This window comes from Garra rufa, chromosome 2, assembly GCF_049309525.1.
Source record: "Garra rufa chromosome 2, GarRuf1.0, whole genome shotgun sequence".
Taxonomy (NCBI): domain Eukaryota; kingdom Metazoa; phylum Chordata; class Actinopteri; order Cypriniformes; family Cyprinidae; genus Garra; species Garra rufa.
Window position 1 is genome coordinate 71,001,955 of NC_133362.1, and position 25,927 is coordinate 71,027,881.

Below are 25,927 nucleotides of genomic sequence, written 5' to 3' on the forward strand. Positions count from 1 at the left end.
AAAACTGGGAACACACAGGCATAATTACAATCAAAAGTCATATAAATATATGTCAAGCATTTACAGTATCATTAATCATCATATAGAACTTGTAAGAGATCACAATTAAGGGGGAAACGAATATAAACAAAAATAAAAATATATAATAATAACATGTAGGCTAATAATAATAGTAATAATTATAATAATGATGACGATAATAATAATACAACTACGGAAAAAAGACGATCAGTTAACGTTAATAGAAGGAATGTCATGTAGGCCTATTTTACTCTGACGATAAATGATTTCCAAACGAAACTACGTGATTAATTCACTCTTTAGTGAAACACTAGATTTGTCTATTAATAGACTAAATAAAATACAATATATGTTAAATTCAACCTTTGAACTGCATTCCAGTAAATATCCCAGTCATAGAACCTACATTCAGAAAGTTAAGAGATCAAAATGAAAGGGAAAAATAACGAATATGAGACGAATAACATATGTAACATAATATGATGTTTCCACGAATTAATATCTCGTGGCCACGACATAATATCAGGTTCCCACGAGTTAAATGTAGTGGCCAAGACAAACATAAGTGAACCGAAGGTTTCCCCTTACGGTCACCGTATAAAAACGTGATTGGTTGGAGCAAGAACATGCAACGATTGGTCAGCCCCACGTGGCCGGTATCTGATTGGCTTAAGTAAAAGGTGGGTGGAGTCCATGCATTTGTGGATTAGTTTGCGTCTTGACCTTACAGTCTATGGTCTTGACGCTTGAAATGTTTCAAAATTCACAAATACGCGCAGTGATTTACAAATGCACAGAGAGCAATCCACAAATACGAGTAGCGATCTATAAATGCACAGTACGCGATTCACATATAAATGCAGGTCGAATTTGTGTTTGTAGGATTAAAAAAATATATTTGTGAGTATGTTTTTTATTTGCAATTCGAATTTTTTTACTTGTGAATATAATTCATGTTTGTGGAATTTATTTGTGGATCTCATTTTATTTATTTTGTGTATATGGTTGTTTTTGTCAATCGCTTTACATTTATTTGTGGATCATAATGTATTTATTTGGAATTATGCAACAATTCTAACTCCATAACAAACACTTTGAAAATAAATTGATTTATTTTGTTGTTGTTTTTTCACTTAAAGTATGTCTAGAGATGTGAAAAGGCTCACATGCCCTGATTTTTTGAATATGACTTTTGGTTACACAAGGTGTCCTTATTAAATGTTACATGTACTTACTATTATAATAACATTTAATAACATGCAAGTGACCCTAAATCAAATTCTAACCCTATAGTAAATACATTAATACAATAAGTTAATTTATATTAGTAAGTACTTAAATGTGTAATTACACTGTAACAAGGATACCTTAAAATAGAGTGTAACCCTTTATTTTGAGGTGTCTTTGTTACAGTGTAATTATACATTTAAGTACTGAGTAATATAATATAATTTCCTATATGTACTTACTAAATGTTTAGGGTTCGGATTAGGGTTTGTCTTAGGGTTACTTGCATGTACTTATGCATTAATAATTGTTATTATAATAGTAAGTACATGTAACGTGTCACAAGGACACCTTAAAATAAAGTGTTACCTGACTTTTATTACCAGTAGTTTCTTAAAACACTGATAAACAGCTGATAAAACAACAACAATCAAACTATGGTAATAATGTCAAGCTGACGGAATCCTAATTTACTAATGATAAATAATTTATAGATGTTAACATTCATGTGTCAAAATAAAGATAGATTGTTTGTAAAATGTATTCTTTATATATCAAGCAAGACTTTAGAATATTTTATATATAATTCCTTTTTTTTTTTGGAAGACAGAAATGGGTAATATAAAGTTATCCGTTTCGTTGTCATAATTATCATTGTAATACAACACAAAAAAGAAAACAATAATTGTAATGATCATTTTATGTAAAAGTAGCCATGCCTTGATGAAATGCTTATTAAATCAATAACCTTACTTGACTAAATGGTTTGTCTTTTTTCTTTCACAGACGTTTCCTTCGGGGACATTATTGAAAGCTCCATCTGTAGTTCCACTTCCTCGTTTGTGGTCGGAGACCTTGCCACCAGAAGATCACAAGTGGATTGGCAAAAGGCTTTTCAAAATGGGGTCCAAGGGAAAGCCAGAGCTCCGTGATGACCTCCAGCTCTGGTATTACCCACCACAGCCAGCACTTACCTACAATCAGGGTCCAGCTCCAGACAGATTCTTTTGTCATGCACTTCTGCTGTGGATGCCGTACAAGCTGTGGAGGGTCAAGATTCTCTGTCCCAATCCTGCCTGCGGACGGCATCAACTGACAGGAGGTGGTCTGCACAAAAGGGCACGGCAGGTTCTGGACATCGACAGAATGTACAGCATGGTCACAGAAACCCTCATCTGTACCAAGTGTAGAGCCTCGCATGTGTCCTGGAGTCAGACAGTCCTGCAACAGCTAGACCTGGGTCATCGCTCTGAGTTTCGGGTTATCCTCACGCGGAAGTAAGCACACTTTCATTCTGCATCCTGTTGTTAGGCCATCATCACATACATATGCAAATAGTTTACAAATCAAATATGTAAAATATATGAATGAGTGTATTTTGCTTTTTCTAAGGTATGCCTGTGATATGCGGGTCATCCGGCTACTGCGTGAGCGTAGCTTAGGCAACAGCCCCACGCGGGTGATAAAGCAGCTGCGTGAAAACCACAGCGAGGAGTGGCTCCAGCGTCTGGCCCGATACACCACCCAGTGTGTCGACTTTCTTAATCGACCTGGAGTGTTGCCAGTAAAATTCCAGGAACCCCCACAGCCTACAGTGGTGCCAAGCTGCAAGTGGCTACTCACCGTGTACAGCCAAGACATCCTAACAAGGCTGGATGAAATCCATGCAAGGATAACATCCACCTATGGCTCTGTCTTGAAGATGGATTCTACTAAAAAGGTTAGTTGTGGATTTTTGTTTATTAATGCTGTTGTTTATATACACAACACAGCAGTATATCTGTATTTTACATGGTGGGATGTTTGATTGCATTTACAGCATGTTCCAAATCATGTCTTATTACAGATAACCAAGAAGCTGGCTGGGACAGCGAGGGGAACGGGACTCTGGCTTACCTCTGTCGGCAATGAGTTTGGTCAGGTGCTCATGAGCGTGCTGACAGCCCAGGAAGGAGCAGGACTGGATATGATGGTAGATGGTCTGGTGAAAAGATACCAACAGGCTGGTGTGGATCCACCTGCTGTGTTGTATGTGGACTGTGGGTGCTGCACTGAGGTGGGCGAGACGAAGCTGAAAACCAGATTCAGAGGTTGGCCAGATCTCATGATACGCTTGGACATCTGGCATTTTATGCGCAGGATTGCCCTGGGGTGTACAACTGATGCCCATCAGCTGTACCCCATCTTCATGTCGCGGCTATCAGCGTGCATCTTTGAATGGGATGCAGCTGATCTCTCAGTGCTTCGCAAAGCAAAGAGAGCGCTATTGATCTCCCAGGGTTGGCCTTCGCTGGCAGATGAAGATGTCAACAAGCATCTTACCAGGAATGAGCTGGCTCTACATTGCCGGACGAGAACCCGCGGAGAGGAGACTACCATCCTTCTCCTTGAACGGCTGTTTACAGAGCTCTTGAGCAGCAAGGGCAATGACTCCCTGGGTGTTCCTCTCCTGGATCAAAAAAGGATGGAGCACATCTGGAGTGTCCAGAAGAAGCATGTAAAGTGCATCCAAGACCCCCCTGGTGTTGTGCTCTATATAGAGACTGGAAGCTTAACCAAGGGAGGTGTGCTTCTAACGACATACAGATGTGCCAGAGGCTCCACTTCTCTCGAGTCCTTTCACCTACACCTGAACCGTTTCATCCCAGGTATGTCTCTGTCACACTCCCTGTGCATATATATAATATATATATATATATGTATGTGTATATGTATATGTATATATATATATATATATATATATATATATATGTATATATATAAAACACATTACTTGTCTTTTGTGTTTCTTTAACACTCACCTTTACACTGTTGTGTCCATTAACAGGGACCAGTGCAAACAGTCTTAACTTTCAGATTTATCTGCTGGAGGGACTACACCGGTGGAACCAGGACAGGGAGGCTGCTTCATTGTCAGCAGAACCATCAGCTTTATGCAGCTACACAGGAGAACTTGTTCACTGTGTAAACAGCAACTATGAAAAGCTGTTTGGCAAGAAAGTGGTTCCAACATTTTGTTCCCCTGCCTGTTACACCGGTAAGAAAAAGTGTTATTGTTAATGAACTTAGAATTTCTGTGTAATCTCTGTCTATATATTTAACTCTACAAAGTCTACTGTCATGATTGATATGCAAATTTCTAAGGCTTTTAAATTATCGACATTATCCAAACTTTATTGATAGTTTATACTTTTAATCAAGAAAAAGGCATTAGGAAAATCATGTTACATGTAAGTATCTAATATGATACAATAGGTTATGGAGGAATATTTATTTGTACGTCTCTCAATTATCATTTGTATTGTGTTGCATTATGTGTTTTTGCATATGTTTTTTTCCTCCTCAATGATTCAGCATTGTATTTAATTCCTGTTTGTTTATTATTTTAATTTCAGGTGAGCTCATTGGAGTCCAGTATCTGTTTCAGCAGACAGGTCAGGCACTGCAGGACATGAATCCAGACTCCGAGCAGAACGCAGAGCTCATTGAAGACCTCAGTGTGGAGGAGCGAGATGAAGATGAGGGCTTCTGTGACATCAGCGAGGATCAGACCATTACTGATCTGGAGGCTGACTTGTCACCACCCTCTTCCACACTTGCACTTAGTGGTACTTCTGTACTGGGCTCTCCATCCCCTTCACCAGTCCCTGACCCTACACAAGGCCTCTCACAGTCTCCCACATCACCTGGACCCTCAGGGACTGCTGTCTCACCTGTCCCATCTGAAACATCTGTTTCACCTCTTCCCTCAGAGCCAGAGGATGCTGGTCAGAAAGATGATGAAGAGATGGTAAGTGCAAGATGAAACAACATTTAAAAGATCAAACAACTAGGGATGCACCTATCCGACTTTCTCAGTCCCGATACCGATACCTGGGCTTTGTATATCTGTCGGTATATCTACCCGATACCGATACCCGATACCGTTAATTCTTCCGATCCCCGATCCAGCTATTTTTTTAATATCGGGGCCGATATCCAATCCTAATATCGGATCGGTGCACCCCTACAAACAACATCAAAGTCATTAATAAGCTGCAAATACACATAATGTCAAGTCAGCTTTCTTTCCATTGTGTTTTATACTTTAAAGAAGGTGCCAAAACAGCTTCCCACTGATAAACATTATAATGTTGGTGTTGGTGTTTTTTAATAGGCCGTTGACAGCCAAAATGTCCCTGGTTATCAACATGTGGACAGATTGGCAGAATATCTGGTGGATCTCCGGGGTCACACAGCCCTCAGCCTGACCAACCAGGAGGCCAACACCATAATTGCACTTTGGCAGAGCTTGGATGACCAGGACAAGCAACGGGTGGTGTATGCAGCTCGACATCAGAAGAGACTGCTGAGTGGACGCTTCAGAGTACCTAAGAGGCCCACTCAAACCCCTGGAGTAGAGAGCACCACCAGATGTGTGCTGGGTGCAAGCAGCGCACCTGCACAATGGCCTGACTGTTGCCGCCTGGTGGAGACCATCTTCATCAGGCTTTGCACTGTTCACCCAAGCCCCAAAAGAAAAGGCAAGGGAGCGCTGTCAAGATGGTCTCTGATCCTTCAAGACTACAGAAGGATAAGGCAGCTTGTACTGGGCAACAGTTTGGTGATGGAAGGAACATCACTGCAGCTGGTGGAGGTGAGTACAGGGGCAGGGTGTACTGCCCACAGACTGAAACTGTTACAAAAGAACAGTGGCTGGAGGAAATGCGGAGAACCATTCCCAAATAAAGTATATATTTGTGTGTATGTGGTGTATATAGCAAAAAGAGTTCACTATTGTTAATATTTGTGTAAAAAAAAAATATTTGTGTTTTTAACTTTTTGTAGTTTTTTTTAACTATTATTTAATATTTTATTAAACTTTTTATTTCTTGTTTTTGAGAACTTAACTTTTTATTTAACTTATTTATTGGTTTTGAAAACTTAATATTTGTCATTTCCCTTTTAGTTCATTGTTGTTTAAATACTTCTTATATAATTTATATAATTTAATATTTATTATATATTAATATTTATTTTTATTTTATTTATTTCATATTCATTACTGTATTGTTGGAATAATTTTTAAATAAAAACAAACTTTCCAAACTGTAAAGTTATTGCTTTTTCTTTTTTACTTTTATTTTCATTTTATTTGCCTTTTCATTTATTGTTGTCTGTAAACTTATTTAATATTTAATTTGATTTATTTAATATTCATTACTGTATTGTTGGAATAATTGCAAAATAAAAATAAAACTGGGAAATGATTGTTTTTTGTTTTTGACTTTTATTTTCATTTTATTTCCCTTTTTATTTATTGTTCTTTGAATAACTAATTAATATTTAATTGTATTTGTTTAATATTCATTACCATTCTGTTGGCACAACTGCAAAACAAAAACAAACTGGCAAATTATAGCTTTTTGTTTTTTACTTTTATTTTCATTTAATTTGCCTTTTCATTTATTGTTGTTTGAATACCTAATTCATATTTAATTTTATTTATTTAATATTCATTACTGTATTGTTGGAATAATTGTAAAATAAAAACAAACTGGGAAATGATTGCTTTTTGTTTTTTACTTTTATTTTCATTTTATTTGCCTTTTCATTTATTGTTGTTTGAATACCTAATTCATATTTAATTTTGATTTACTTAATATTCATTACTGTATTGTTGGAATAATTATAAAATAAAAACAAACTGGAAAGTTATTGCTTTTTGTTTTTTACTTTTATTTTCATTTTATTTGCATTTTCATTAATTGTTGTTTGAAAACCTATTTAATTTTTAATTTGATTTATTTAATATCCATTACTGTATTGTTGGAATAATTATAAAATAAAAACAAATTGTCAAATTATTGCTTTTTGTTTTTTACTTTTATTTTCATTTTATTTTGCTTTCCTTTTCATTTATTGTTGTTTGAAAAATTATTTAATATTTCATTTTATTTATTTAATATTCATTACTGTATTGCTGGATTATAAAATAAAAACAAATTGTCAAATTATTGCTTTTTGTTTTTTACTTTTATTTTCATTTTATTTTCCTTTTCATTTATTGTTGTTTGAAAACTTATTCAATATTTAATTTTATTTATTTAATATTCATTACTGTATTGTTGGAATAATTGTAAAATAAAAATAAACTGGCAAATTATTGCTTTTTGTTTTTTACTTTTACTTTTATTTTCATTTTAATTTATTGTTGTTTGAAAACTTATTTAATATTTTATTTTATTTAATATGCATTACTGTATTGTTGGAATAATTGTAAAACAAAAACAAACTGGGAAATTGTTGCTTTTTGATTTCTGTTTTTATTTTCATTTTATTTCCCTTTTAATTTATTGTTGATTGAAAACTTATTTAATAGTTAATATAATTGTATTTATTTAAAATTCATTACTGTTCTGTTGGCATGATTGTACATTAAAAAACATATTAATGACTATTTTATTCTAATTACTATCTTTTTTTCAATACAAATAACATATTTGTAAGTGTCTTGAATGAAGGTAACATACAAAACTCCTAATCAGAATAAGTAATATCAATTAAACAAAGAATAATATTATGCTTAATCAGAATAAATAATATTAATACAATAACTACAAAATAATAAGTAATAATAACATCAACAATACCACAGTTCCATTGGCATTCTTTATTTTTCATGGAAGAATTGTACATATGTACATTTTATTAACCTTAAAAATTGCATTTATTTAAAGAGCGGGCTTCTCTGTTCCCGTCCGCCTGCTTGTCTCCTTCGCCTGAGGGAAAAAGGCCACAGCTCATCTGAAGGGCGGACGACACGACATTGCGGGAGAAACTGTGAGTTTCCAGGTAAATTCCCTAAATACCATCCAGCGACATTGCATTCAGTCCTAGGCCACCCTTTGACATGCAATATAATCGAAATTCAGTGTTCACGCTGGGCAAATGCTGAATGAATGCAGGAATACCATCCCTGTCGTATTCATGTAACATGTGGCGGTGTTCTTGTGAGGTTTTCTTAAGGGTAATATCATGCTGGCATTGGAAATGAAATTCCCTATTAATGGGAAGGCAAGCTTTCGTGAACCTTAAAGCAATGTTGCCTTCATCTTAAGGAAATATTGACTCGATTCTATTACGACTTGACATAGTCTTTCAAGGCATTCTTTAAAAGTGCCTGCAACTTGGTATCGGGGAAGGAGTGATGTCGCACAAACGATAAAACGGAGTAATTCTCAAGTTTAACGGAACGCCCGTCGGCGTTACTGCCACTTTATACTAATTCTGACGTCGACTGAAATGTGGTGCTTTGGCAAAGTTAATGCCCTGACACAAGGCAAAGTTGGCAAAGTTACAGCCTTGCGGCTGAAGACCGTAGCTGTTGTCCGTAGCCGAAACTTAAGTCTGTCAGAAGTGGGATTCGAACCCACGCCTCCAGGGGAGACTGCGACCTGAACGCAGCGCCTTAGACCGCTCGGCCATCCTGACACGCTTGCGTGGTGGGAGCTGACCCGTTGCGGCTACACCCAGCTTGTGGTCTGAATCCCTAACGAAATGTTGATTCGATTCAAATATAGCTCCACATGTTCTGCCAAGCGCTGAAGACTGTAGCTGTTATCCGAAGCCAAAGGACAAAGGACAGTTCTGTCGGAAAAGTGGGATTCAAACCCACACCTCCAGAGGAGACTGCGACCTGAACGCAGCTTTTGGATCTACGCCCTGCAGGCAGGCACCGACACGCTAGCGCTTCGCATTTCAGACCGGTCATCCCGCCGGCCTCGTTGGCGCAGTTAGGCAGCACGTCAGTCTCATAATCTGAAGGTCGTGAGTTCGAGCCTCACACGGGGCAGCGTGGTGCCATTTGATAGCTGAGAGCGCTTACACGACAGAGCGGGCTTCTCTGTTCCCGTCCGCCTGCTTGTCTCCTTCGCCTGAGGGAAAAAGGCCACAGCTCATCTGAAGGGTGGACGACACAACATTGCGGGAGAAACTGTGAGTTTCCAGGTAAATTCCCTAAATACCATCCAGCGACATTGCATTCAGTCCTAGGCCACCCTTTGACATGCAATATAATCGAAATTCAGTGTTCACGCTGGGCTAATGCTGAATGAATGCAGGAATACCATCCCTGTCGTATTCATGTAACATGTGGCGGTGTTCTTGTGAGGTTTTCTTAAGGGTAATATCATGCTGGCATTGGAAATGAAATTCCCTATTAATGGGAAGGCAAGCTTTCGTGAACCTTAAAGCAATGTTGCCTTCATCTTAAGGAAATATTGACTCGATTCTATTACGACTTGACATAGTCTTTCAAGGCATTCTTTAAAAGTGCCTGCAACTTGGTATCGGGGAAGGAGTAATTCTCAAGTTTAACGGAACGCCCGTCGGCGTTACTGCCACTTTATACTAATTCTGACGTCGACTGAAATGTGGTGCTTTGGCAAAGTTAATGCCCTGACACATGGCAAAGTTACAGCCTTGCGGCTGAAGACCGTAGCTGTTGTCTGTAGCCGAAACTTAAGTCTGTCAGAAGTGGGATTCGAACCCACGCCTCCAGGGGAGACTGCGATCTGAAAGCAGCGCCTTAGACCGCTCGGCCATCCTGACCCGTTGCGGCTACACCCAGCTTGTGGTCTGAATCCCTAACGAAATGTTGATTCGATTCAAACATAGCTCCACATGTTCTGCCAAGCGCTGAAGACTGTAGCTGTTATCCGAAGCCAAAGGACAAAGGACAGTTCTGTCGGAAAAGTGGGATTCGCACCCACACCTCCAGAGGAGACTGCGACCTGAACGCAGCTTTTGGATCTACGCCCTGCAGGCAGGCACCGACACGCTAGCGCTTCGCATTTCAGACCGGTCATCCCGTCGGCCTCGTTGGCGCAGTTAGGCAGCGCGTCAGTCTCATAATCTGAAGGTCGTGCCTCACACGGGGCAGCGTGGTGCCTTTTGATAGCTGAGAGCGCTTACACGACAGAGCGGGCTTCTCTGTTCCCGTCCGCCTGCTTGTCTCCTTCGCCTGAGGGAAAAAGGCCACAGCTCATCTGAAGGGTGGACGACACGACATTGCGGGAGAAACTGTGAGTTTCCAGGTAAATTCCCTAAATACCATCCAGCGACATTGCATTCAGTCCTAGGCCACCCTTTGACATGCAATATAATCGAAATTCAGTATTCACGCTGGGCTAATGCTGAATGAATGCAGGAATACCATCCCTGTCGTATTCATGTAACATGTGGCGGTGTTCTTGTGAGGTTTTCTTAAGGGTAATATCATGCTGGCATTGGAAATGAAATTCCCTATTAATGGGAAGGCAAGCTTACGTGAACCTTAAAGCAATGTTGCCTTCATCTTAAGGAAATATTGACTCGATTCTATTACGACTTGACATAGTCTTTCAAGGCATTCTTTAAAAGTGCCTGCAACTTGGTATCGGGGAAGGAGTGATGTCGCACAAACGATAAAACGGAGTAATTCTCAAGTTTAACGGAACGCCCGTCGGCGTTACTGCCACTTTATACTAATTCTGACGTCGACTGAAATGTGGTGCTTTGGCAAAGTTAATGCCCTGACACAAGGCAAAGTTGGCAAAGTTACAGCCTTGCGGCTGAAGACCGTAGCTGTTGTCCGTATCCGAAACTTAAGTCTGTCAGAAGTGGGATTCGAACCCACGCCTCCAGGGGAGACTGCGACCTGAACGCAGCGCCTTAGACCGCTCGGCCATCCTGACACGCTTGCGTGGTGGGAGCTGACCCGTTGCGGCTACACCCAGCTTGTGGTCTGAATCCCTAACGAAATGTTGATTCGATTCAAATATAGCTCCACATGTTCTGCCAAGCGCTGAAGACTGTAGCTGTTATCCGAAGCCAAAGGACAAAGGACAGTTCTGTCGGAAAAGTGGGATTCGAACCCACACCTCCAGAGGAGACTGCGACCTGAACGCAGCTTTTGGATCTACGCCCTGCAGGCAGGCACCGACACGCTAGCGCTTCGCATTTCATCCCGCCGGCCTCGTTGGCGCAGTTAGGCAGCGCGTCAGTCTCATAATCTGAAGGTCGTGAGTTCGAGCCTCACACGGGGCAGCGTGGTGCCTTTTGATAGCTGAGAGCGCTTACACGACAGAGCGGGCTTCTCTGTTCCCGTCCGCCTGCTTGTCTCCTTCGCCTGAGGGAAAAAGGCCACAGCTCATCTGAAGGGTGGACGACACGACATTGCGGGAGAAACTGTGAGTTTCCAGGTAAATTCCCTAAATACCATCCAGCGACATTGCATTCAGTCCTAGGCCACCCTTTGACATGCAATATAATCGAAATTCAGTGTTCACGCTGGGCTAATGCTGAATGAATGCAGGAATACCATCCCTGTCGTATTCATGTAACATGTGGCGGTGTTCTTGTGAGGTTTTCTTAAGGGTAATATCATGCTGGCATTGGAAATGAAATTCCCTATTAATGGGAAGGCAAGCTTTCGTGAACCTTAAAGCAATGTTGCCTTCATCTTAAGGAAATATTGACTCGATTCTATTACGACTTGACATAGTCTTTCAAGGCATTCTTTAAAAGTGCCTGCAACTTGGTATCGGGGAAGGAGTGACGTCGCACAAACGATACAAGGAGTAATTCTCAAGTTTAACGGAACGCCCGTCGGCGTTACTGCCACTTTATACTAATTCTGACGTCGACTGAAATGTGGTGCTTTGGCAAAGTTAATGCCCTGACACAAGGCAAAGTTGGCAAAGTTACAGCCTTGCGGCTGAAGACCGTAGCTGTTGTCCGTAGCCGAAACTTAAGTCTGTCAGAAGTGGGATTCGAACCCACGCCTCCAGGGGAGACTGCGACCTGAACGCAGCGCCTTAGACCGCTCGGCCATCCTGACACGCTTGCGTGGTGGGAGCTGACCCGTTGCGGCTACACCCAGCTTGTGGTCTTAATCCCTAACGAAATGTTGATTCGATTCAAATATAGCTCCACATGTTCTGCCAAGCGCTGAAGACTGTAGCTGTTATCCGAAGCCAAAGGACAAAGGACAGTTCTGTCGGAAAAGTGGGATTCGAACCCACACCTCCAGAGGAGACTGCGACCTGAACGCAGCTTTTGGATCTACGCCCTGCAGGCAGGCACCGACACGCTAGCGCTTCGCATTTCAGACCGGTCATCCCGCCGGCCTCGTTGGCGCAGTTAGGCAGCGCGTCAGTCTCATAATCTGAAGGTCGTGAGTTCGAGCCTCACACGGGGCAGCGTGGTGCCATTTGATAGCTGAGAGCGCTTACACGACAGAGCGGGCTTCTCTGTTCCCGTCCGCCTGCTTGTCTCCTTCGCCTGAGGGAAAAAGGCCACAGCTCATCTGAAGGGTGGACGACACAACATTGCGGGAGAAACTGTGAGTTTCCAGGTAAATTCCCTAAATACCATCCAGCGACATTGCATTCAGTCCTAGGCCACCCTTTGACATGCAATATAATCGAAATTCAGTGTTCACGCTGGGCTAATGCTGAATGAATGCAGGAATACCATCCCTGTCGTATTCATGTAACATGTGGCGGTGTTCTTGTGAGGTTTTCTTAAGGGTAATATCATGCTGGCATTGGAAATGAAATTCCCTATTAATGGGAAGGCAAGCTTTCGTGAACCTTAAAGCAATGTTGCCTTCATCTTAAGGAAATATTGACTCGATTCTATTACGACTTGACATAGTCTTTCAAGGCATTCTTTAAAAGTGCCTGCAACTTGGTATCGGGGAAGGAGTGACGTCGCACAAACTATACAAGGAGTAATTCTCAAGTTTAACGGAACGCCCGTCGGCGTTACTGCCACTTTATACTAATTCTGACGTCGACTGAAATGTGGTGCTTTGGCAAAGTTAATGCCCTGACACATGGCAAAGTTACAGCCTTGCGGCTGAAGACCGTAGCTGTTGTCTGTAGCCGAAACTTAAGTCTGTCAGAAGTGGGATTCGAACCCACGCCTCCAGGGGAGACTGCGATCTGAAAGCAGCGCCTTAGACCGCTCGGCCATCCTGACCCGTTGCGGCTACACCCAGCTTGTGGTCTGAATCCCTAACGAAATGTTGATTCGATTCAAACATAGCTCCACATGTTCTGCCAAGCGCTGAAGACTGTAGCTGTTATCCGAAGCCAAAGGACAAAGGACAGTTCTGTCGGAAAAGTGGGATTCGCACCCACACCTCCAGAGGAGACTGCGACCTGAACGCAGCTTTTGGATCTACGCCCTGCAGGCAGGCACCGACACGCTAGCGCTTCGCATTTCAGACCGGTCATCCCGTCGGCCTCGTTGGCGCAGTTAGGCAGCGCGTCAGTCTCATAATCTGAAGGTCGTGCCTCACACGGGGCAGCGTGGTGCCTTTTGATAGCTGAGAGCGCTTACACGACAGAGCGGGCTTCTCTGTTCCCGTCCGCCTGCTTGTCTCCTTCGCCTGAGGGAAAAAGGCCACAGCTCATCTGAAGGGTGGACGACACGACATTGCGGGAGAAACTGTGAGTTTCCAGGTAAATTCCCTAAATACCATCCAGCGACATTGCATTCAGTCCTAGGCCACCCTTTGACATGCAATATAATCGAAATTCAGTATTCACGCTGGGCTAATGCTGAATGAATGCAGGAATACCATCCCTGTCGTATTCATGTAACATGTGGCGGTGTTCTTGTGAGGTTTTCTTAAGGGTAATATCATGCTGGCATTGGAAATGAAATTCCCTATTAATGGGAAGGCAAGCTTACGTGAACCTTAAAGCAATGTTGCCTTCATCTTAAGGAAATATTGACTCGATTCTATTACGACTTGACATAGTCTTTCAAGGCATTCTTTAAAAGTGCCTGCAACTTGGTATCGGGGAAGGAGTGATGTCGCACAAACGATAAAACGGAGTAATTCTCAAGTTTAACGGAACGCCCGTCGGCGTTACTGCCACTTTATACTAATTCTGACGTCGACTGAAATGTGGTGCTTTGGCAAAGTTAATGCCCTGACACAAGGCAAAGTTGGCAAAGTTACAGCCTTGCGGCTGAAGACCGTAGCTGTTGTCCGTAGCCGAAACTTAAGTCTGTCAGAAGTGGGATTCGAACCCACGCCTCCAGGGGAGACTGCGACCTGAACGCAGCGCCTTAGACCGCTCGGCCATCCTGACACGCTTGCGTGGTGGGAGCTGACCCGTTGCGGCTACACCCAGCTTGTGGTCTGAATCCCTAACGAAATGTTGATTCGATTCAAATATAGCTCCACATGTTCTGCCAAGCGCTGAAGACTGTAGCTGTTATCCGAAGCCAAAGGACAAAGGACAGTTCTGTCGGAAAAGTGGGATTCGAACCCACACCTCCAGAGGAGACTGCGACCTGAACGCAGCTTTTGGATCTACGCCCTGCAGGCAGGCACCGACACGCTAGCGCTTCGCATTTCATCCCGCCGGCCTCGTTGGCGCAGTTAGGCAGCGCGTCAGTCTCATAATCTGAAGGTCGTGAGTTCGAGCCTCACACGGGGCAGCGTGGTGCCTTTTGATAGCTGAGAGCGCTTACACGACAGAGCGGGCTTCTCTGTTCCCGTCCGCCTGCTTGTCTCCTTCGCCTGAGGGAAAAAGGCCACAGCTCATCTGAAGGGTGGACGACACGACATTGCGGGAGAAACTGTGAGTTTCCAGGTAAATTCCCTAAATACCATCCAGCGACATTGCATTCAGTCCTAGGCCACCCTTTGACATGCAATATAATCGAAATTCAGTGTTCACGCTGGGCTAATGCTGAATGAATGCAGGAATACCATCCCTGTCGTATTCATGTAACATGTGGCGGTGTTCTTGTGAGGTTTTCTTAAGGGTAATATCATGCTGGCATTGGAAATGAAATTCCCTATTAATGGGAAGGCAAGCTTTCGTGAACCTTAAAGCAATGTTGCCTTCATCTTAAGGAAATATTGACTCGATTCTATTACGACTTGACATAGTCTTTCAAGGCATTCTTTAAAAGTGCCTGCAACTTGGTATCGGGGAAGGAGTGACGTCGCACAAACGATAAAACGGAGTAATTCTCAAGTTTAACGGAAGTTACTGCCACTTTATACTAATTCTGACGTCGACTGAAATGTGGTGCTTTGGCAAAGTTAATGCCCTGACACAAGGCAAAGTTGGCAAAGTTACAGCCTTGCGGCTGAAGACCGTAGCAGAAACTTAAGTCTGTCAGAAGTGGGATTCGAACCCACGCCTCCAGGGGAGACTGCGACCTGAACGCAGCGCCTTAGACCGCTCGGCCATCCTGACACGCTTGCGTGGTGGGAGCTGACCCGTTGCGGCTACACCCAGCTTGTGGTCTGAATCCCTAACCAAATGTTGATTCGATTCAAATATAGCTCCACATGTTCTGCCAAGCGCTGAAGACTGTAGCTGTTATCCGAAGCCAAAGGACAAAGGACAGTTCTGTCGGAAAAGTGGGATTCGCACCCACACCTCCAGAGGAGACTGCGACCTGAACGCAGCTTTTGGATCTACGCCCTGCAGGCAGGCACCGACACGCTAGCGCTTCGCATTTCAGACCGGTCATCCCGCCGGCCTCGTTGGCGCAGTTAGGCAGCGCGTCAGTCTCATAATCTGAAGGTCGTGCCTCACACGGGGCAGCGTGGTGCCTTTTGATAGCTGAGAGCGCTTACACGACAGAGCGGGCTTCTCTGTTCCCGTCCGCCTGCTTGTCTCCTTCGCCTGAGGGAAAAAGGCCACAGCTCATCTGAAGGGTGGACGACACGACATTGCGGGAGAAACTGTGAGTTTCCAGGTAAATTCCCTAAATACCATCCAGCGACATTGCATTCAGTCCTAGGCCACCCTTTGACATGCAATATAATCGAAATTCAGTGTTCACGCTGGGCTAATGCTGAATGAATGCAGGAATACCATCCCTGTCGTATTCATGTAACATGTGGCGGTGTTCTTGTGAGGTTTTCTTAAGGGTAATATCATGCTGGCATTGGAAATGAAATTCCCTATTAATGGGAAGGCAAGCTTTCGTGAACCTTAAAGCAATGTTGCCTTCATCTTAAGGAAATATTGACTCGATTCTATTACGACTTGACATAGTCTTTCAAGGCATTCTTTAAAAGTGCCTGCAACTTGGTATCGAGGAAGGAGTGACGTCGCACAAACGATAAAACGGAGTAATTCTCAAGTTTAACGGAAGTTACTGCCACTTTATACTAATTCTGACGTCGACTGAAATGTGGTGCTTTGGCAAAGTTAATGCCCTGACACAAGGCAAAGTTGGCAAAGTTACAGCCTTGCGGCTGAAGACCGTAGCTGTTGTCCGTAGCAGAAACTTAAGTCTGTCAGAAGTGGGATTCGAACCCACGCCTCCAGGGGAGACTGCGACCTGAACGCAGCGCCTTAGACCGCTCGGCCATCCTGACACGCTTGCGTGGTGGGAGCTGACCCGTTGCGGCTACACCCAGCTTGTGGTCTGAATCCCTAACGAAATGTTGATTCGATTCAAATATAGCTCCACATGTTCTGCCAAGCGCTGAAGACTGTAGCTGTTATCCGAAGCCAAAGGACAAAGGACAGTTCTGTCGGAAAAGTGGGATTCGCACCCACACCTCCAGAGGAGACTGCGACCTGAACGCAGCTTTTGGATCTACGCCCTGCAGGCAGGCACCGACACGCTAGCGCTTCGCATTTCAGACCGGTCATCCCGCCGGCCTCGTTGGCGCAGTTAGGCAGCGCGTCAGTCTCATAATCTGAAGGTCGTGCCTCACACGGGGCAGCGTGGTGCCTTTTGATAGCTGAGAGCGCTTACACGACAGAGCGGGCTTCTCTGTTCCCGTCCGCCTGCTTGTCTCCTTCGCCTGAGGGAAAAAGGCCACAGCTCATCTGAAGGGTGGACGACACGACATTGCGGGAGAAACTGTGAGTTTCCAGGTAAATTCCCTAAATACCATCCAGCGACATTGCATTCAGTCCTAGGCCACCCTTTGACATGCAATATAATCGAAATTCAGTGTTCACGCTGGGCTAATGCTGAATGAATGCAGGAATACCATCCCTGTCGTATTCATGTAACATGTGGCGGTGTTCTTGTGAGGTTTTCTTAAGGGTAATATCATGCTGGCATTGGAAATGAAATTCCCTATTAATGGGAAGGCAAGCTTTCGTGAACCTTAAAGCAATGTTGCCTTCATCTTAAGGAAATATTGACTCGATTCTATTACGACTTGACATAGTCTTTCAAGGCATTCTTTAAAAGTGCCTGCAACTTGGTATCGGGGAAGGAGTGACGTCGCACAAACGATAAAACGGAGTAATTCTCAAGTTTAACGGAAGTTACTGCCACTTTATACTAATTCTGACGTCGACTGAAATGTGGTGCTTTGGCAAAGTTAATGCCCTGACACAAGGCAAAGTTGGCAAAGTTACAGCCTTGCGGCTGAAGACCGTAGCAGAAACTTAAGTCTGTCAGAAGTGGGATTCGAACCCACGCCTCCAGGGGAGACTGCGACCTGAACGCAGCGCCTTAGACCGCTCGGCCATCCTGACACGCTTGCGTGGTGGGAGCTGACCCGTTGCGGCTACACCCAGCTTGTGGTCTGAATCCCTAACGAAATGTTGATTCGATTCAAATATAGCTCCACATGTTCTGCCAAGCGCTGAAGACTGTAGCTGTTATCCGAAGCCAAAGGACAAAGGACAGTTCTGTCGGAAAAGTGGGATTCGCACCCACACCTCCAGAGGAGACTGCGACCTGAACGCAGCTTTTGGATCTACGCCCTGCAGGCAGGCACCGACACGCTAGCGCTTCGCATTTCAGACCGGTCATCCCGCCGGCCTCGTTGGCGCAGTTAGGCAGCGCGTCAGTCTCATAATCTGAAGGTCGTGCCTCACACGGGGCAGCGTGGTGCCTTTTGATAGCTGAGAGCGCTTACACGACAGAGCGGGCTTCTCTGTTCCCGTCCGCCTGCTTGTCTCCTTCGCCTGAGGGAAAAAGGCCACAGCTCATCTGAAGGGTGGACGACACGACATTGCGGGAGAAACTGTGAGTTTCCAGGTAAATTCCCTAAATACCATCCAGCGACATTGCATTCAGTCCTAGGCCACCCTTTGACATGCAATATAATCGAAATTCAGTGTTCACGCTGGGCTAATGCTGAATGAATGCAGGAATACCATCCCTGTCGTATTCATGTAACATGTGGCGGTGTTCTTGTGAGGTTTTCTTAAGGGTAATATCATGCTGGCATTGGAAATGAAATTCCCTATTAATGGGAAGGCAAGCTTTCGTGAACCTTAAAGCAATGTTGCCTTCATCTTAAGGAAATATTGACTCGATTCTATTACGACTTGACATAGTCTTTCAAGGCATTCTTTAAAAGTGCCTGCAACTTGGTATCGGGGAAGGAGTGACGTCGCACAAACGATAAAACGGAGTAATTCTCAAGTTTAACGGAAGTTACTGCCACTTTATACTAATTCTGACGTCGACTGAAATGTGGTGCTTTGGCAAAGTTAATGCCCTGACACAAGGCAAAGTTGGCAAAGTTACAGCCTTGCGGCTGAAGACCGTAGCTGTTGTCCGTAGCAGAAACTTAAGTCTGTCAGAAGTGGGATTCGAACCCACGCCTCCAGGGGAGACTGCGACCTGAACGCAGCGCCTTAGACCGCTCGGCCATCCTGACACGCTTGCGTGGTGGGAGCTGACCCGTTGCGGCTACACCCAGCTTGTGGTCTGAATCCCTAACCAAATGTTGATTCGATTCAAATATAGCTCCACATGTTCTGCCAAGCGCTGAAGACTGTAGCTGTTATCCGAAGCCAAAGGACAAAGGACAGTTCTGTCGGAAAAGTGGGATTCGCACCCACACCTCCAGAGGAGACTGCGACCTGAACGCAGCTTTTGGATCTACGCCCTGCAGGCAGGCACCGACACGCTAGCGCTTCGCATTTCAGACCGGTCATCCCGCCGGCCTCGTTGGCGCAGTTAGGCAGCGCGTCAGTCTCATAATCTGAAGGTCGTGCCTCACACGGGGCAGCGTGGTGCCTTTTGATAGCTGAGAGCGCTTACACGACAGAGCGGGCTTCTCTGTTCCCGTCCGCCTGCTTGTCTCCTTCGCCTGAGGGAAAAAGGCCACAGCTCATCTGAAGGGTGGACGACACGACATTGCGGGAGAAACTGTGAGTTTCCAGGTAAATTCCCTAAATACCATCCAGCGACATTGCATTCAGTCCTAGGCCACCCTTTGACATGCAATATAATCGAAATTCAGTGTTCACGCTGGGCTAATGCTGAATGAATGCAGGAATACCATCCCTGTCGTATTCATGTAACATGTGGCGGTGTTCTTGTGAGGTTTTCTTAAGGGTAATATCATGCTGGCATTGGAAATGAAATTCCCTATTAATGGGAAGGCAAGCTTTCGTGAACCTTAAAGCAATGTTGCCTTCATCTTAAGGAAATATTGACTCGATTCTATTACGACTTGACATAGTCTTTCAAGGCATTCTTTAAAAGTGCCTGCAACTTGGTATCGAGGAAGGAGTGACGTCGCACAAACGATAAAACGGAGTAATTCTCAAGTTTAACGGAAGTTACTGCCACTTTATACTAATTCTGACGTCGACTGAAATGTGGTGCTTTGGCAAAGTTAATGCCCTGACACAAGGCAAAGTTGGCAAAGTTACAGCCTTGCGGCTGAAGACCGTAGCTGTTGTCCGTAGCAGAAACTTAAGTCTGTCAGAAGTGGGATTCGAACCCACGCCTCCAGGGGAGACTGCGACCTGAACGCAGCGCCTTAGACCGCTCGGCCATCCTGACACGCTTGCGTGGTGGGAGCTGACCCGTTGCGGCTACACCCAGCTTGTGGTCTGAATCCCTAACGAAATGTTGATTCGATTCAAATATAGCTCCACATGTTCTGCCAAGCGCTGAAGACTGTAGCTGTTATCCGAAGCCAAAGGACAAAGGACAGTTCTGTCGGAAAAGTGGGATTCGCACCCACACCTCCAGAGGAGACTGCGACCTGAACGCAGCTTTTGGATCTACGCCCTGCAGGCAGGCACCGACACGCTAGCGCTTCGCATTTCAGACCGGTCATCCCGCCGGCCTCGTTGGCGCAGTTAGGCAGCGCGTCAGTCTCATAATCTGAAGGTCGTGCCTCACACGGGGCAGCGTGGTGCCTTTTGATAGCTGAGAGCGCTTACACGACAGAGCGGGCTTCTCTGTTCCCGTCCGCCTGCTTGTCTCCTTCGCCTGAGGGAAAAAGGCCACAGCTCATCTGAAGGGTGGACGACACGACATTGCGGGAGAAACTGTGAGTTTCCAGGTAAATTCCCTAAATACCATCCAGCGACATTGCATTCAGTCCTAGGCCACCCTTTGACATGCAATATAATCGAAATTCAGTGTTCACGCTGGGCTAATGCTGAATGAATGCAGGAATACCATCCCTGTCGTATTCATGTAACATGTGGCGGTGTTCTTGTGAGGTTTTCTTAAGGGTAATATCATGCTGGCATTGGAAATGAAATTCCCTATTAATGGGAAGGCAAGCTTTCGTGAACCTTAAAGCAATGTTGCCTTCATCTTAAGGAAATATTGACTCGATTCTATTACGACTTGACATAGTCTTTCAAGGCATTCTTTAAAAGTGCCTGCAACTTGGTATCGGGGAAGGAGTGACGTCGCACAAACGATAAAACGGAGTAATTCTCAAGTTTAACGGAAGTTACTGCCACTTTATACTAATTCTGACGTCGACTGAAATGTGGTGCTTTGGCAAAGTTAATGCCCTGACACAAGGCAAAGTTGGCAAAGTTACAGCCTTGCGGCTGAAGACCGTAGCAGAAACTTAAGTCTGTCAGAAGTGGGATTCGAACCCACGCCTCCAGGGGAGACTGCGACCTGAACGCAGCGCCTTAGACCGCTCGGCCATCCTGACACGCTTGCGTGGTGGGAGCTGACCCGTTGCGGCTACACCCAGCTTGTGGTCTGAATCCCTAACGAAATGTTGATTCGATTCAAATATAGCTCCACATGTTCTGCCAAGCGCTGAAGACTGTAGCTGTTATCCGAAGCCAAAGGACAAAGGACAGTTCTGTCGGAAAAGTGGGATTCGCACCCACACCTCCAGAGGAGACTGCGACCTGAACGCAGCTTTTGGATCTACGCCCTGCAGGCAGGCACCGACACGCTAGCGCTTCGCATTTCAGACCGGTCATCCCGCCGGCCTCGTTGGCGCAGTTAGGCAGCGCGTCAGTCTCATAATCTGAAGGTCGTGCCTCACACGGGGCAGCGTGGTGCCTTTTGATAGCTGAGAGCGCTTACACGACAGAGCGGGCTTCTCTGTTCCCGTCCGCCTGCTTGTCTCCTTCGCCTGAGGGAAAAAGGCCACAGCTCATCTGAAGGGTGGACGACACGACATTGCGGGAGAAACTGTGAGTTTCCAGGTAAATTCCCTAAATACCATCCAGCGACATTGCATTCAGTCCTAGGCCACCCTTTGACATGCAATATAATCGAAATTCAGTGTTCACGCTGGGCTAATGCTGAATGAATGCAGGAATACCATCCCTGTCGTATTCATGTAACATGTGGCGGTGTTCTTGTGAGGTTTTCTTAAGGGTAATATCATGCTGGCATTGGAAATGAAATTCCCTATTAATGGGAAGGCAAGCTTTCGTGAACCTTAAAGCAATGTTGCCTTCATCTTAAGGAAATATTGACTCGATTCTATTACGACTTGACATAGTCTTTCAAGGCATTCTTTAAAAGTGCCTGCAACTTGGTATCGGGGAAGGAGTGACGTCGCACAAACGATAAAACGGAGTAATTCTCAAGTTTAACGGAAGTTACTGCCACTTTATACTAATTCTGACGTCGACTGAAATGTGGTGCTTTGGCAAAGTTAATGCCCTGACACAAGGCAAAGTTGGCAAAGTTACAGCCTTGCGGCTGAAGACCGTAGCTGTTGTCCGTAGCAGAAACTTAAGTCTGTCAGAAGTGGGATTCGAACCCACGCCTCCAGGGGAGACTGCGACCTGAACGCAGCGCCTTAGACCGCTCGGCCATCCTGACACGCTTGCGTGGTGGGAGCTGACCCGTTGCGGCTACACCCAGCTTGTGGTCTGAATCCCTAACCAAATGTTGATTCGATTCAAATATAGCTCCACATGTTCTGCCAAGCGCTGAAGACTGTAGCTGTTATCCGAAGCCAAAGGACAAAGGACAGTTCTGTCGGAAAAGTGGGATTCGCACCCACACCTCCAGAGGAGACTGCGACCTGAACGCAGCTTTTGGATCTACGCCCTGCAGGCAGGCACCGACACGCTAGCGCTTCGCATTTCAGACCGGTCATCCCGCCGGCCTCGTTGGCGCAGTTAGGCAGCGCGTCAGTCTCATAATCTGAAGGTCGTGCCTCACACGGGGCAGCGTGGTGCCTTTTGATAGCTGAGAGCGCTTACACGACAGAGCGGGCTTCTCTGTTCCCGTCCGCCTGCTTGTCTCCTTCGCCTGAGGGAAAAAGGCCACAGCTCATCTGAAGGGTGGACGACACGACATTGCGGGAGAAACTGTGAGTTTCCAGGTAAATTCCCTAAATACCATCCAGCGACATTGCATTCAGTCCTAGGCCACCCTTTGACATGCAATATAATCGAAATTCAGTGTTCACGCTGGGCTAATGCTGAATGAATGCAGGAATACCATCCCTGTCGTATTCATGTAACATGTGGCGGTGTTCTTGTGAGGTTTTCTTAAGGGTAATATCATGCTGGCATTGGAAATGAAATTCCCTATTAATGGGAAGGCAAGCTTTCGTGAACCTTAAAGCAATGTTGCCTTCATCTTAAGGAAATATTGACTCGATTCTATTACGACTTGACATAGTCTTTCAAGGCATTCTTTAAAAGTGCCTGCAACTTGGTATCGAGGAAGGAGTGACGTCGCACAAACGATAAAACGGAGTAATTCTCAAGTTTAACGGAAGTTACTGCCACTTTATACTAATTCTGACGTCGACTGAAATGTGGTGCTTTGGCAAAGTTAATGCCCTGACACAAGGCAAAGTTGGCAAAGTTACAGCCTTGCGGCTGAAGACCGTAGCTGTTGTCCGTAGCAGAAACTTAAGTCTGTCAGAAGTGGGATTCGAACCCACGCCTCCAGGGGAGACTGCGACCTGAACGCAGCGCCTTAGACCGCTCGGCCATCCTGACACGCTTGCGTGGTGGGAGCTGACCCGTTGCGGCTACACCCAGCTTGTGGTCTGAATCCCTAACGAAATGTTGATTCGATTCAAATATAGCTCCACATGTTCTGCCAAGCGCTGAAGACTGTAGCTGTTATCCGAAGCCAAAGGACAAAGGACAGTTCTGTCGGAAAAGTGGGATTCGCACCCACACCTCCAGAGGAGACTGCGACCTGAACGCAGCTTTTGGATCTACGCCCTGCAGGCAGGCACCGACACGCTAGCGCTTCGCATTTCAGACCGGTCATCCCGCCGGCCTCGTTGGCGCAGTTAGGCAGCGCGTCAGTCTCATAATCTGAAGGTCGTGCCTCACACGGGGCAGCGTGGTGCCTTTTGATAGCTGAGAGCGCTTACACGACAGAGCGGGCTTCTCTGTTCCCGTCCGCCTGCTTGTCTCCTTCGCCTGAGGGAAAAAGGCCACAGCTCATCTGAAGGGTGGACGACACGACATTGCGGGAGAAACTGTGAGTTTCCAGGTAAATTCCCTAAATACCATCCAGCGACATTGCATTCAGTCCTAGGCCACCCTTTGACATGCAATATAATCGAAATTCAGTGTTCACGCTGGGCTAATGCTGAATGAATGCAGGAATACCATCCCTGTCGTATTCATGTAACATGTGGCGGTGTTCTTGTGAGGTTTTCTTAAGGGTAATATCATGCTGGCATTGGAAATGAAATTCCCTATTAATGGGAAGGCAAGCTTTCGTGAACCTTAAAGCAATGTTGCCTTCATCTTAAGGAAATATTGACTCGATTCTATTACGACTTGACATAGTCTTTCAAGGCATTCTTTAAAAGTGCCTGCAACTTGGTATCGGGGAAGGAGTGACGTCGCACAAACGATAAAACGGAGTAATTCTCAAGTTTAACGGAAGTTACTGCCACTTTATACTAATTCTGACGTCGACTGAAATGTGGTGCTTTGGCAAAGTTAATGCCCTGACACAAGGCAAAGTTGGCAAAGTTACAGCCTTGCGGCTGAAGACCGTAGCAGAAACTTAAGTCTGTCAGAAGTGGGATTCGAACCCACGCCTCCAGGGGAGACTGCGACCTGAACGCAGCGCCTTAGACCGCTCGGCCATCCTGACACGCTTGCGTGGTGGGAGCTGACCCGTTGCGGCTACACCCAGCTTGTGGTCTGAATCCCTAACGAAATGTTGATTCGATTCAAATATAGCTCCACATGTTCTGCCAAGCGCTGAAGACTGTAGCTGTTATCCGAAGCCAAAGGACAAAGGACAGTTCTGTCGGAAAAGTGGGATTCGCACCCACACCTCCAGAGGAGACTGCGACCTGAACGCAGCTTTTGGATCTACGCCCTGCAGGCAGGCACCGACACGCTAGCGCTTCGCATTTCAGACCGGTCATCCCGCCGGCCTCGTTGGCGCAGTTAGGCAGCGCGTCAGTCTCATAATCTGAAGGTCGTGCCTCACACGGGGCAGCGTGGTGCCTTTTGATAGCTGAGAGCGCTTACACGACAGAGCGGGCTTCTCTGTTCCCGTCCGCCTGCTTGTCTCCTTCGCCTGAGGGAAAAAGGCCACAGCTCATCTGAAGGGTGGACGACACGACATTGCGGGAGAAACTGTGAGTTTCCAGGTAAATTCCCTAAATACCATCCAGCGACATTGCATTCAGTCCTAGGCCACCCTTTGACATGCAATATAATCGAAATTCAGTGTTCACGCTGGGCTAATGCTGAATGAATGCAGGAATACCATCCCTGTCGTATTCATGTAACATGTGGCGGTGTTCTTGTGAGGTTTTCTTAAGGGTAATATCATGCTGGCATTGGAAATGAAATTCCCTATTAATGGGAAGGCAAGCTTTCGTGAACCTTAAAGCAATGTTGCCTTCATCTTAAGGAAATATTGACTCGATTCTATTACGACTTGACATAGTCTTTCAAGGCATTCTTTAAAAGTGCCTGCAACTTGGTATCGGGGAAGGAGTGACGTCGCACAAACGATAAAACGGAGTAATTCTCAAGTTTAACGGAAGTTACTGCCACTTTATACTAATTCTGACGTCGACTGAAATGTGGTGCTTTGGCAAAGTTAATGCCCTGACACAAGGCAAAGTTGGCAAAGTTACAGCCTTGCGGCTGAAGACCGTAGCTGTTGTCCGTAGCAGAAACTTAAGTCTGTCAGAAGTGGGATTCGAACCCACGCCTCCAGGGGAGACTGCGACCTGAACGCAGCGCCTTAGACCGCTCGGCCATCCTGACACGCTTGCGTGGTGGGAGCTGACCCGTTGCGGCTACACCCAGCTTGTGGTCTGAATCCCTAACGAAATGTTGATTCGATTCAAATATAGCTCCACATGTTCTGCCAAGCGCTGAAGACTGTAGCTGTTATCCGAAGCCAAAGGACAAAGGACAGTTCTGTCGGAAAAGTGGGATTCGCACCCACACCTCCAGAGGAGACTGCGACCTGAACGCAGCTTTTGGATCTACGCCCTGCAGGCAGG

At 45.4% G+C, this 25,927-nt stretch overlaps 2 protein-coding genes and 20 non-coding genes across 22 annotated transcripts in view; 6 read left to right on the forward strand and 16 right to left on the reverse strand.

Annotated features, from left to right (window-relative positions):
* Window positions 1–25,927, forward strand: part of LOC141326073 (uncharacterized) — a 130,383-nt gene that overhangs the window by 50,935 nt on the left and 53,521 nt on the right. The window lies entirely within an intron of this gene.
* On the forward strand, window positions 2,074–6,031 carry LOC141325769 (uncharacterized). Its single transcript, XM_073834505.1, has 6 exons — window positions 2,074–2,525; window positions 2,641–2,968; window positions 3,095–3,896; window positions 4,076–4,285; window positions 4,644–5,038; window positions 5,405–6,031. Exons 1-6 carry the CDS (start codon window positions 2,149–2,151, stop codon window positions 6,029–6,031), a joined length of 2,739 nt encoding a protein of 912 aa, XP_073690606.1. The 5' UTR covers window positions 2,074–2,148.
* trnal-cag (transfer RNA leucine (anticodon CAG)) lies at window positions 8,639–8,721 on the reverse strand. The gene has a single exon. It is a non-coding gene; the product is annotated as a tRNA-Leu (tRNA).
* trnam-cau (transfer RNA methionine (anticodon CAU)) lies at window positions 9,009–9,082 on the forward strand. The gene has a single exon. It is a non-coding gene; the product is annotated as a tRNA-Met (tRNA).
* On the reverse strand, window positions 9,758–9,840 carry trnal-cag (transfer RNA leucine (anticodon CAG)). Its single transcript has one exon. It is a non-coding gene; the product is annotated as a tRNA-Leu (tRNA).
* trnal-cag (transfer RNA leucine (anticodon CAG)) lies at window positions 10,882–10,964 on the reverse strand. Its single transcript has one exon. It is a non-coding gene; the product is annotated as a tRNA-Leu (tRNA).
* trnam-cau (transfer RNA methionine (anticodon CAU)) lies at window positions 11,243–11,316 on the forward strand. The gene has a single exon. It is a non-coding gene; the product is annotated as a tRNA-Met (tRNA).
* trnal-cag (transfer RNA leucine (anticodon CAG)) lies at window positions 12,027–12,109 on the reverse strand. The gene has a single exon. It is a non-coding gene; the product is annotated as a tRNA-Leu (tRNA).
* On the forward strand, window positions 12,397–12,470 carry trnam-cau (transfer RNA methionine (anticodon CAU)). Its single transcript has one exon. It is a non-coding gene; the product is annotated as a tRNA-Met (tRNA).
* Window positions 13,172–13,254, reverse strand: trnal-cag (transfer RNA leucine (anticodon CAG)). The gene has a single exon. It is a non-coding gene; the product is annotated as a tRNA-Leu (tRNA).
* On the reverse strand, window positions 14,296–14,378 carry trnal-cag (transfer RNA leucine (anticodon CAG)). Its single transcript has one exon. It is a non-coding gene; the product is annotated as a tRNA-Leu (tRNA).
* On the forward strand, window positions 14,657–14,730 carry trnam-cau (transfer RNA methionine (anticodon CAU)). Its single transcript has one exon. It is a non-coding gene; the product is annotated as a tRNA-Met (tRNA).
* On the reverse strand, window positions 15,418–15,500 carry trnal-cag (transfer RNA leucine (anticodon CAG)). The gene has a single exon. It is a non-coding gene; the product is annotated as a tRNA-Leu (tRNA).
* Window positions 16,554–16,636, reverse strand: trnal-cag (transfer RNA leucine (anticodon CAG)). The gene has a single exon. It is a non-coding gene; the product is annotated as a tRNA-Leu (tRNA).
* Window positions 17,677–17,759, reverse strand: trnal-cag (transfer RNA leucine (anticodon CAG)). The gene has a single exon. It is a non-coding gene; the product is annotated as a tRNA-Leu (tRNA).
* Window positions 18,813–18,895, reverse strand: trnal-cag (transfer RNA leucine (anticodon CAG)). Its single transcript has one exon. It is a non-coding gene; the product is annotated as a tRNA-Leu (tRNA).
* trnal-cag (transfer RNA leucine (anticodon CAG)) lies at window positions 19,949–20,031 on the reverse strand. The gene has a single exon. It is a non-coding gene; the product is annotated as a tRNA-Leu (tRNA).
* Window positions 21,072–21,154, reverse strand: trnal-cag (transfer RNA leucine (anticodon CAG)). The gene has a single exon. It is a non-coding gene; the product is annotated as a tRNA-Leu (tRNA).
* On the reverse strand, window positions 22,208–22,290 carry trnal-cag (transfer RNA leucine (anticodon CAG)). Its single transcript has one exon. It is a non-coding gene; the product is annotated as a tRNA-Leu (tRNA).
* On the reverse strand, window positions 23,344–23,426 carry trnal-cag (transfer RNA leucine (anticodon CAG)). The gene has a single exon. It is a non-coding gene; the product is annotated as a tRNA-Leu (tRNA).
* On the reverse strand, window positions 24,467–24,549 carry trnal-cag (transfer RNA leucine (anticodon CAG)). The gene has a single exon. It is a non-coding gene; the product is annotated as a tRNA-Leu (tRNA).
* On the reverse strand, window positions 25,603–25,685 carry trnal-cag (transfer RNA leucine (anticodon CAG)). Its single transcript has one exon. It is a non-coding gene; the product is annotated as a tRNA-Leu (tRNA).

Excerpts from the sequence above, each read along its gene's own strand:
- LOC141325769 (XM_073834505.1), top strand. The coding sequence starts at position 2,149 with ATGGGGTCCAAGGGAAAGCCAGAGCTCCGTGATGACCTCCAGCTCTGG. Across the intron at positions 2,526-2,640 it reads CGGGTTATCCTCACGCGGAA|GTATGCCTGTGATATGCGGG; the intron begins GTAAGCACACTT and ends GCTTTTTCTAAG. Across the intron at positions 2,969-3,094 it reads AGATGGATTCTACTAAAAAG|ATAACCAAGAAGCTGGCTGG; the intron begins GTTAGTTGTGGA and ends GTCTTATTACAG.